General features: G+C 33.0%; 2 protein-coding genes across 2 annotated transcripts in view; one reads left to right on the top strand and one right to left on the bottom strand.

Moving 5' to 3' along the window:
• LOC111640275 (protein O-mannosyltransferase 1-like) overlaps positions 1–6,393 on the top strand; it is an 8,903-nt gene extending 2,510 nt beyond the window's left edge. Inside the window, exon 2 of the mRNA XM_023386276.1 lies at positions 1,108–6,393. Coding sequence (XP_023242044.1) covers positions 1,403–3,688 — 2,286 coding nt within the window. The 5' untranslated portion in view covers positions 1,108–1,402 and the 3' untranslated portion in view covers positions 3,689–6,393. The remainder of the gene's footprint in view (positions 1–1,107) is intronic.
• Positions 6,394–8,921: 2,528 nt separating this feature from the next.
• LOC111640276 (probable G-protein coupled receptor Mth-like 3) lies at positions 8,922–10,718 on the bottom strand. The gene is made up of 2 exons (XM_023386277.1): positions 9,589–10,718; positions 8,922–9,458 (listed from the first exon to the last, which is right to left on the bottom strand). Exons 1-2 carry the CDS (start codon positions 10,284–10,286, stop codon positions 9,131–9,133), a joined length of 1,026 nt encoding a protein of 341 aa, XP_023242045.1. The 5' UTR covers positions 10,287–10,718; the 3' UTR covers positions 8,922–9,130.
• Between the last annotated feature and the right edge of the window lie 1,101 nt (positions 10,719–11,819).

The following is an 11,819-nucleotide window of genomic DNA, read 5'->3' as shown; positions in this document are numbered from 1 at the left end:
GTTGACAAGACAATGTGCCTGCAGTTTTCTTTCACATTGTTCCTGTATAAGATGGTGCTGACTCTCGTGTTTTCCAGAAATTCATCCAGAGTGATGGTATGCAGAGTTTCATTCTGATCATGCATTATGTGAAGAATATCGGTTTCATCCACAGATATAGGGACATTATATAGGATGACTCTAGGTCTCCTTCCTTCCGATATTTTGCTCTTAACCTGGGTTCTAATTTCTGGTAGGGTTTCTATGGCTTCGGCTAGAATTTCAGCCTCTTTATGAGTATTAGTTCTAATACAGATGCCGTCTCCCTTAACCTTTCGCACTGCTTTGACCTTAACTTTAAGCTCATGAGGTTTAATTCTCTGCTTGATTTCATTTTCAATAAGCTGCATATTCGTATTTGGGTTGCCGCCCTCTTCTTCTGATTTTGGGTATAACAGAACAGCAAAGGTCCCGCCAGTGCCCTCGTTTTATACAGTAGATAATTATTATTTATGTTCTTTATTTGTTTCTAAACTGTAATTATTAAGATTTCTATAATAATTTCCTCCATACCATATTTATATATACTTCCATGATGTACGAGTCACTTAGATTTTACAAATACGTGAGCCGTTCACAGCCCGGCACACGTATTTGTAAAATCTAAGTGACTCGTACAACATGGAATTCATATAAAACGGAATAATCAATAGTGTTATAGGGGGTCGACTGTACACACACGAGATCACAAATAGGTTTATATTAGCGACCACTATTTATTAATAGCGCTGTGATCGGCGAAATTTGATTATTATTTATTTATTTATCGTTTTTTTTTCCTACAATATATTGTCCTATAAAAATGACTTCCTAAATGCTAAGTAATCTGTTTCGACAAGGAAATTGTATAAAATTCGTTTTTTGTTATTATTAAATATAAAATAATTTCCATCGATTACTCCGAAAGTAAAAGTAATATCTTAAAACTGGTGATAATATAATATCGTAATTAAATGCTTGTATAAAAAAATTAATGATTGTTATTACATCTGGTTTATTAATTTGAAATTATTTGACACTTTTGTTATTTTAAATAGTAATTTCTTATTATATGAAATGTATTTTTAGAGTTCGTCACACCTCCGCTTGGGCGACGACATTTTCATTACCGAACATATTATTGGATAGACGATTTAATCTTCTCCGAGATCGACCAATCGGGACGAGTGTTACATTAATTACTTGACCTAGATTACAGCATAGTTTGGTGAAGATGTTTGTCGAGTTGTTATACGTGGTAAGCTAGAATTTTGTAAGTTTCGTGTCGACACGTGACCAGTCATGACTCTTTAAAGTTCTATTTCGATGTCTGAGTTATCAAGTTCGAGTTAAGTATTGAATTTCGGGAATACGAAGCGCCAATATGAATGGCAAAGGTAAAGGTCAAGAGTTGACACGTCAAATGTTGGACGAGATCAAGAATGAAGAAAGTTCGTCGGAATCTGACGATTCTCTATCGTCGAACGAATCAGAAACGTGGTTTAATCAAAGCATTAAGCCATTTGTGATTAAATTAGAGATAGATGCCTTTCTGTTAATTACATTTGTCCTCGCTCTTGGAACCAGATTCTGGAGGTTGGATCAGCCCAGAAGTATAGTTTTCGATGAGTTACATTATGGAAAGTTTGCTTCCATGTACATGAAGAGGACATTTTTCTTTGATTCTCATCCGCCGATGGGCAAGCAACTAGTGGCCTTGGCCGGCTTCGTCGCCGGCTATGAGGGAAACAATCAGTTCGACCGTATAGGTGGAAGTTACGGGCCGGACGTGCCCGTCTGGGCCCTCCGAACGGTACCCGCCGCCTTCGGCACTCTTCTCGTTCCGATGGTCTATTACCTGTGCGTCGAACTGGGTCTCAGTAACAAGACGGCCGTACTGGCGGCCCTAATTTTTATATTTGAAAATGCGATACTTACTCAGTCCAGGTTTATACTCATGGAAAGCATACTCATGTTCTTTTCTGCTTTGGGAATATTTTGTCTACTTAAGTTTCGTAAAGAGACGAAACCGTTTACCGTCGGTTGGTGGACTTGGCTGCTGTTAATGGTCGTTTCTTTAACTTGTGCCACTTGTGTTAAATATGTTGGAATCTTCTCCGGAGCACTAGCGATGGCGGTTTTAATGTGGGATTTTTGGAATTTCTTAGGAAATAAAAAACTCTCTAATTGGGACCTTATCAAACAACTGGTAGCACAAAGTGCAGTCTCCATATTAGTGCCATTAATTTTATATTTACTGACATTTTATTGCCATTTAAGCATTTTAATTAAAGCGGGTCCACACGATAATATAATGACTAGTGCATTTCAGGCAAGTTTGGAGGGTGGTCTCGCATCTATTACGAAAGGACAGCCGTTGGAGATCGTCCACGGTTCCCAGATCACGTTACGTCACACTCACGGTCGTGCCTGTTGGTTACATTCTCATCCGCATGTTTATCCTCTGCGATATCCCGACAAACGTGGAAGTTCTCATCAACAGCAGGTGACTTGCTATAGTTTTAAAGATGTTAATAATTGGTGGATCGTGAAAAGACCCAAGAAAAATGATCTCGTAGTGTCGGAACCTGTTGATAAAATTAAGCACGGTGACGTAATTCAGTTAATACACGGAATGACAAGTAGAGCTTTAAACAGTCATGATGTTGCGGCACCGATGTCTCCCCAACATCAGGAAGTGTCTTGTTATATTGATTATAATATCTCATTCCCTATACAAAATTTGTGGATGGTAGACATTATAAATAGGGAAACAGAAGGTGAAGTTTGGCATACGATTCATTCTCATGTTCGTTTGATTCATGTTAATTCTACTCAGGCATTGAAATTTAGTGGTAAACAGCTGCCGGAATGGGGTTTTAATCAGCACGAAGTTGTGACGGATCGTGATATTAACCAAGACGATACAATATGGAATGTAGAAGAACATAGATATACAAAGAAAGCCGATCAGAAAGAAAGGGAACGTGACATGGGCATGGCAGAATTTGTTCCGTTACAGCCCACACAGCTCACATTTTTAGAAAAATTTTACGAATTGCAATATAAAATGTTTGTAGTCAATCAAGAAAACGTGCAAGATCATTTATACAGTTCGGAACCCATTGATTGGCTGTTTCTAACTCGCGGCATCGCTTATTGGGTTAGCCCTCATAGTAATGCACAGATTCATTTAATAGGAAATGTATTAATATGGTATTCGGCAACTATAGGGTTGTTCATCTACCTTTCACTCCTGACATTTTATCTTCTCAGGAGGCAAAGATTGTGTTACGACATTCCAGAAGAAATTTGGAATAAATTTTGTTTGGTGGGACAGATATGCCTCGGCGGTTATGCACTACACTTTCTTCCTTACTTTTTTACGGAACGAACTCTGTTTCTGCATCATTATTTGCCTTCTTTATTATATAAACTGGTTTTGCTTGCTGCATTGATAGAACATGTTGATTACGTAGTGTGCTTCATTTTTAAATCCTCCTTATTGAAATTAATATTTTACTTTGGGATGCTACTCTGGGGATTTGGTATTTTTCATGTCTTTTGGCAGTTTAGTGTGTTTTGTTACGGCACCGTTCCATTATCGGCAGAAGACATAATAAATTTAAGGTGGAAAGATACTTGGGATTTTATAATACATCGTCCGTAAAAATTATAAATTAGAGGCCAAATATTTAGGATTATTCCACTTCAAAATTTAAAATGGAGGGTAATTAATCATTTATTCATGACGATGATAAAAAATTTGTTTGGATGAAGAAATTTTAGTTTTTTAAGTATTTTTCAGCACATCTTACAGATTTTCTTGTGGATCTTTTCATGCATGTAAATTAAGTTCTGCTTTCACTATAATGGAAAATTTAAGTTTATTTTACACATTAGTGTCTTCTAATAGAGAAAATACACTAAAATCTTAATATGAATTTTAAACTTAATTTTTAACAAAATGTTTAAAATATAATGAAAGTAAGGAAGTTTATCAGAGTAACGGCTGTTATTTTATAAGCATAGACATGATTATAATAAGGTCAATATTATAAAACAAAATATGAAACATTAATCAGATTATTTAACTTATTTTTACAGAGAATTCTTTATGATTTGATATGTTTTACAGAAGCAAAGTTTATTGTAGGAAAATGTAGAGCATTATGCTAATTTTTACATATTTAAAGTTACTACACTTCTCTAAACTTATTAATGGATAAGGGTCAAACTATTTGGTTACTAATGATGATTATGATGAGGTTACAAATGCTATTTTGAAGATGCAGTTATTAGCTCTGTTTGAAGGTAGAGTTAAGGTGCGACTATGCAGATGCGAATTTAGAGCGAGCGAGAGAGAAGTTGCGAGCGATTTAGTTTTCGCAAAGGAAAACCATGCACAAACGAGAAGCAAGAAATAACGCTAGCGAGAGTGAATTTCTGGTTCTCGCACATATCTGACAGGTTTTGATATTTATCGCATCTCACCACATGTTCTCGCTCGCTCGCGTCTGCATAGTCGCACCCTTAGAATTAATATCTTGACAGTCATTTCAATATGAGATCATACTTTATCTGCTAGAAATGTCGGCAAACTGCTTTTCTTATTTTAAAGTTTGATCTCATTTTTGCATCACTTTTCATGCAGCTACTTAATGAGGTTTACAGATTTAATTAATATATAAAAATGGAAATTCGAGATTTTGATAAAATAATCCTCAGGGAATAAATTAGAAAAATGATTTCGCACACAGATAGGTCTGGATATCGTTTTCATTTTCTCTTACATAGATTTCATGAAGTATTAAATTAGTAGTACAGTAGATATGATGATGCTAGGATCTATCCACTATTGATGAAAGCGCTTTTATATTTAGAAGACAAGACAACAATATATCTGAAAGAGAGAAGGCCAAAACTACATCTTTTTGTGTAGTCACTGACAGAAAATTTACATCTGAGATAACAGTGGAAGCTTGTAAAGGGGAGTAGTGTTAAAACTAGGTTCTACTATAATTAATTTTTCATCAACTAAGAATCTTATATTGTCATTTAAGTGTGGAATCTCTAAAAAATTAGCATTTATGTGATATTTTGTTCAAAAAATTAGTTTTAAACTTTGCTTATTCTTCAATACTCTGTTGTACTTCTGAAGGATTGTTGATTTTTCTGTTTAATTTTTAATTATCACAAAAAAGTAATTACACTCATTTTAAAGTACTGTTATACTTGTTTTAAAAGTATTCTTTGTTTATTGTTAATGATCCAATATATTTAAACACGTGCTTGATTTATTTATATATTTGTTCTGGGCGACTACACGACGTGGTCGTTCCATCATTTTTGAATAATTATATCCAGAAAGGATCCACCGACTCGTTCTCTGCCCGGTTGTGGATAAAGTTTATGGCTTGCTGTTAAGTTAGAGGTAGATAAACCTGTCACAACTAGTACACTGGTTGTTAAATATGTAGTTTGCCACAAGTGACATAGTTACAAAACCACGTCTAAGTTTATAATATAAATATTTTATACAGAATTTATGAAATTTAAGTCTGTAAATATTAAACTGTGTAGTTTGTTCGTATTTTCATTCTCATGCGATTTGGGCGGCAGTTTTTTTGTTAAGCATTTAGTGTTTTCTTTTATTGAAAGCTTTTTACTCTTTCAGAACTTAAAAAAATTGGAGCTTTCTTTCATTACATATTATTCAAATTTGTTTTAATACTTTGTTGGAAATGGAATTTACAATGTTTTTTTATTTAATAGTAATTAACTTTTGTATTTATTCATAAGGCATCGAAAGGAAGCGTTTGAAGCATGTCTTTATTGTTATATATGTCAAACTTTTTATGAATAGTGTCATATTGTTTCTACTTAAATGTTTTTCATCTGAATTTTGCACAATTTTCTACTTACCTAATAGTTATATTAATTATTTTTGTATGATTTTAAGCAGTGATAGCTTATAAAATGGATGTTAGAGTAGTTTGTAGCAAGTTACATTTTTAATAGTAATAAACAAACTAGAGAATAATAATATCACAATTCTCGCTTGTAAATTTGCTTGTTAACGTGATGTAACCTTTTTACTCGAGGCTTGTAACTTCTGCGGACATTTTATGACATTTAAAATTTGTAATTCGACCACGGAATTTCCTTAATGAAACAATTTTGATGTGATTTTAACAATTTGTTTACTAGTGTGATGCGATTCCAAAGGAATCTTTTATAAGTAGTATTTATTGTAACTAGTTTTTACAATTGGATGGTTTTGATGTAAATTTTAATAACTAATTTATGTATTTACTGTTCAATTTTCCTGTATATCTGGTGAAAGTATATAATAATATATTATATTTTTATAAATTCTGAGGATTTTCTGTACATTCTTAACCATTTCAACACTGATATAAGCTTCCTACTTATGACACATAAATATATTGATGAAAGTGTGACCTAAAAAAGTTAAGCGGAAGTTGTAAGTTGTGTTTCTAAACATAAACATTTCAAGGTTGCCTTGTTAAGTGTGATAAAAACAATGGTTTGAACTGATTCTTATCTAATGTAACAATTGAAAGTATAAACAGTTTTTTATTTTGAGTAATGGGAGAAAGCTGTTAATAATTGAATAAAGACATGAGAGGAGGATTTAATGTGTATTTTACTTGATTGTATATTGTAATTTGAAACAGGATATCTTATTTCAAACTATACCCTAAAAAGTTATTTGGCATTAGAATGACTTACTGCATAAATTAAGTCACTTTAATTGTAAAATCTGTTGAATTAACTGTTACTAAGTCAATTGTGTGAAATATATCCACAGAACTATTCAATGTCATCACATATCTGAAGTGGCATTTTAAGTTCCTGCTGTACAGAATAGTGTAATTTGTCAACATTGTACTTTGTCTTTTTTGAAGACATTTTACTATAAGTTGATCCTTCTTCTGGAGTGTTACTACGTTATAAGTGCCACACAATGAAGCTAGAGTATATGCTTTCACGTACTAGACTATTAGTACGTGTATGTTCAGTAGTATTTACTGCACATACACGTGCTAATAGGAGTTAATAATTAGCAGATATTGTGTTTTTTCACCTTTTAGTTTCATAAACCCAAGATATTTAGGCCACATTTTGTCATCATTAGATTATATGTGTGATCTGGCATTTTCTAGCCTTTAATAAAACAAACACAAGTTCGATGACGTTACGCCAGTCTGTTCTGTCACGTGTTTAAGAGTAATACTTGGAAATAAATAAGGAAAAGTTGCAGTTTCCTGTCGGCGATTTCTAAGAATTGCAAAAACTGAACTTGACCTTCCTCTCTGTTTTATTTTTATCTATTACGGTAATTACCTACGGGAAAATCTAACGGAATTTCTCTATTTTTATAACAGTTTCAAATGTTTATGTAAGTGAGAACAAGTAAATTAACACCTTTAACTTTTTTTTCTTTCTGGAGCCTCATTAGTATTCTTCAATGTGAAATTTCATGCAGCTAATTGATTTATCTACTCGTAAACGACTTCAGTTACTTTCATAAGTACAGTTCCGTGTGAAAACACTTAATTATATTATAACAAAAAGATATTTTTTTAAGAGGAAGTAAACGAGATTGGAAAAGAAGGGTTAATCACGAGTACAAAACTATTATTTAAGGGATGTTTTTAATATAAATATTGGTTTTTTTTTTGTGTTATTTCATAATTGTGCTTCTGTAATCATACTGATAAAGCAAAACACTGAGGTTTTTGTTGCCTAAATTTTGCACCATAAAGTGGAGAAAATTTAGTTAAATGTCATCATTTTATTACTATTAACTGCTTAAAACATCTCATATCCTTGTTGGGAAAAAAGCACTAAAACAGTNAATTTTGCACCATAAAGTGGAGAAAATTTAGTTAAATGTCATCATTTTATTACTATTAACTGCTTAAAACATCTCATATCCTTGTTGGGAAAAAAGCACTAAAACAGTACTTTACATTTTTCATTATTTCAATTTAATTAAATATCAGTTCAGCTACACAATATATCTGTTTACAATATGTTTTTACATTATATTATATATATACATGTTTAAACAATATACTCCAATAATCACAAAAGTACAGAAGACCTCTTTCTATTACTTAAACAATACCAAACCATCTTCCAAATTTCTGCATTTAATTAAACATTATCTGGTCTTTACACAAGTATACAAAACATCCTTTGTGTTGAATGTCACGTGAAGAATTAAGGATAATCCAGATAACCTCATTTATATATTCACAAACATCTGTTGGAAGGTTTTAAATTACGTCACATGTTAATAAATTTACTATTACAAAAAAATAAAATAACAATGTTTTCATTTCATTTTCACTTTTTTAAATAAGTAACATTTAAATTTAAACACGACAACTGACTGACACACACTAAATTATTACGAAAAATTACATAAAAATACTATATTTTTGTGTTTTTACCCCCTTTCTTGATCATCACCGTTCAGTTTTAATTTGCATCTTGTAGGTATTCCATTCGGAGTTATTAAATAACTTCTGGACTTTAGATACAAACAAAGGAAACGAACACACCGCAAACACTAACAAAACTGGATGAAGTAGATAGAGAAGTATTTTGAATTCCTAATACTTTATTAACATTTCTCTTTGTAAATTTAATATATGAATTATTCAGGTCTAACTAAACGCGTAGAATTACAGTCGACCCCCCTATAACACGGTTGATTATTCCGTTTTATATGAATTCCATGTTGTACGAGTCACTTAGATTTTAAAAATACATGAGCCGTTGACAGCCCGGCACACGTATTTGTAAAATCTAAGTGACTCGTACAAACTGGAATTCATATAAAACGGAATAATCAATAGTGTTATAGGGGGGTCGACTGTAAAACACTGAGCTATTGAGCCATGGATGACCTGTACTTTCGAGTAGAACAACTAAATGTCATTATTAATCTTCGATTGCGAGTCTTGCAAGAAAGAGTACGGCTTCAATGCAAAGGACCTTGTCACGAATGTTCAATTTCCATCATTAGGATCAGTGGTTCCTGAATCCAAGTTGCAATAGTAAATTGTGAACTTCATTATGATGTAATACGCACTTTTTCTGTATTTTCGGAGCTGCTGCTACAATAGAAAACGCTGTTGCTGCTGCCCTTTACGGATGTACCGAGAGTGGGTTGAGAGATTTTTCGAGATTTAGAGTTGTCCACTTTTGTACCTTTGTACAAATCGCGTAGACTTCGGAAAACACTTCTCTTGCAGATGAATATGACGAAGAGGTATACACCGTGAAGAGAGTTTAATATTCCAGCTATGGCATATAATTTGTATATACCAGAAAGCCAAGGAATGTACTCTGTGATCCATATTAGACCCATGATCAGGAACAGTTTGATATACAGATAGAACCTAAAGTGTAAGGAAAACATGTGTTATTATTTCTTAAAGAATATTTATACAAAATAAATTGAAACTGAAGTTATAGAATGTTTAAACTACAGAACGAAGCATAGGAAAGAAGCAATAAAAAAACATTTACCTCTGTTTGTCTTTATTAACGTGCAGAATCATGGTCGTGTTTCTTAATTGTATCAAAGTTTTGATGGTCATCAGGAAGAATATCAAGTTGGTGAACAGCACCAAACCAACCGGACTATTAAAGTAGATGAGGAAAGCGGGGGTACCACTTAACCAACAGCGTTTAACACCCATATTTGGACGATATTTGACGGGTATAAAATCCGTATTGTCGAAAATAACGGCAGGGAGTGATATCAGAAGCGTGGCACCCCAAGCATACGCGGCGTAACAGAGATATCGCTTCTTATTCGTACGAATCTTTTTTGGTTTCATTCTAGTGATCGTCCTCCATGCGTCGTAAGCCATGATGTTAGTCCAAAAGAACGTAGCCAGGAAGGTGATGTGGATGACAAACCCTATGGATAAGCACGCGATGGGTGAGAATTTCCTTCTGAACATTAGATCTAGGATGAGGAATGTGTACGTCACTCCCAAATTTCCAGATAGAGACAGAAGTATCTTCCCGTGAATGTTCCTAAAATCGGTAATGATGCTGTAAACTACACCTATGATCAGCAGACAGATCATAGAAAGTGCCAAGCATACTATGATTATTGAATGAAAGTTTGCTACAGAAGATTTCTTTGTGTCCGTTGATGTCATATTGGTGAAATTTTCTGCTTCGCTCAAATCGTTACCTATTGTTGTATTCATCATGAAAACTATAACAATGAATAGAAGTAAACCTTAATCTATTGCAAAACGTTACGATCAGAGTTAAGCTAGTTACATGTTCGTTAACTTACTGCAGAAGAACGTAACACTGATGTTACTAGATGAATAAATAAAGAGCGGAACGGTTTTCCCTCGTATCTTAATCGTATGGTGACTAAGTAGTTACGCAATTGTGGAATTTCTAACTTCCTTTAGGATGAAAAAGGATGTATATTGTAAATACACGTCTAGCTTTCGAACAGTATTACATATTCAACTTTTAATTGGCTCGTCGACTGTCTTATTAAATGGTAAATTGGATCTTTTAACGTAACAATCCTTGCTCTGTAGACAAAGTGAGGAATGTTTACAGTTAAACAGAAAAGGTGAACTACACAAAGCCCTATTTGACACTAAAAGTGATAAATATTGATGAGAGAACGATAAAGGAGAGGTCAATGATAGTGTTATTTGAAAGGTAAGAGATGAAGAGAATCGATAACACTAATACACAGTGTATAAAAGGAAATGTATACAAGTAGACCCCCCTATAACACTGTTGATTTTTTCGTTTTATATGAATTCCATGTTGTACGAGTCACTTAGATTTTACAAATACGTGCGCCGGGCTGTGTACAGCTCACGTATTTGTAAAATTTAAGCGACTCGCTTAAATTTTACATATACGAATTCATATAAAACGGAAAAATCAACAGTGTTATAAGGGGGGTCGACTGTACTTCGCACCTTTTACGGATTTCCTTCATGTTCTCAGGTTTAATTAATTCTAAGATGTAAATAGGATAAATATTTACATATTTGTGAAATGAATCTCTTCTACAATCGACAGTGTGACTCATTATTTGAAATGATTTATAAGATAGGTACGGTACAGTACTTCCTACTTGTTTTCTGTAGAAATGGAAAGTTTACTTGTAAGCGATTATTCATATTTTATCAAAAAAATCTTCGATATTTACTGCTTAAAATAACTTACTTCCAAAATAGGATATATTCGAGTTTATATATTAAAAAAAATTTCGAATGTAATTTCCTGTTTAGTAATAATAAAAGTTGCGACATGTGCAAAGCAAAAGTTACTTTTTACTTTCGAATGATCGATGATGAATAACAAAGTATTTATTATTGTAATATTTATATTACGCGCCGTAATTATGATATTAACGAAAGTTTAGAAGCCATTTTTTGTAATATTATTCTATAAAACATTTATAATTTCTTACTTCCCCCCATTTTGAGGAAGTTTCCACACTAACAACTGTGTATCAAGCTAGTGTTTCCGTAGGAAATTTTTTCTTCTGTCGAAATTATAGAATTTTATGCTAAAATAGTTTTTTAAAACGAGGATGTTGTTTATGTAAATTCTAGCATTCTATGCCACTTACAAAGGAAATTTGATAACTCTTAGAAAAAACCGATTTCCTATTAGGAAAGTACACTTTTGTGGGAATCCGAGTACATTTCAAGGACGTAAACATTAATTAAATTCAAACAGTTTGCTCGAAGAGGATGTAA

Source organism: Centruroides sculpturatus, unplaced genomic scaffold, assembly GCF_000671375.1.
Source record: "Centruroides sculpturatus isolate CEXI.00-Female unplaced genomic scaffold, Cexi_2.0 scaffold1306, whole genome shotgun sequence".
Lineage (NCBI taxonomy): Eukaryota > Metazoa > Arthropoda > Arachnida > Scorpiones > Buthidae > Centruroides > Centruroides sculpturatus.
This window is presented reverse-complemented; position numbering and strand designations above follow the sequence as displayed.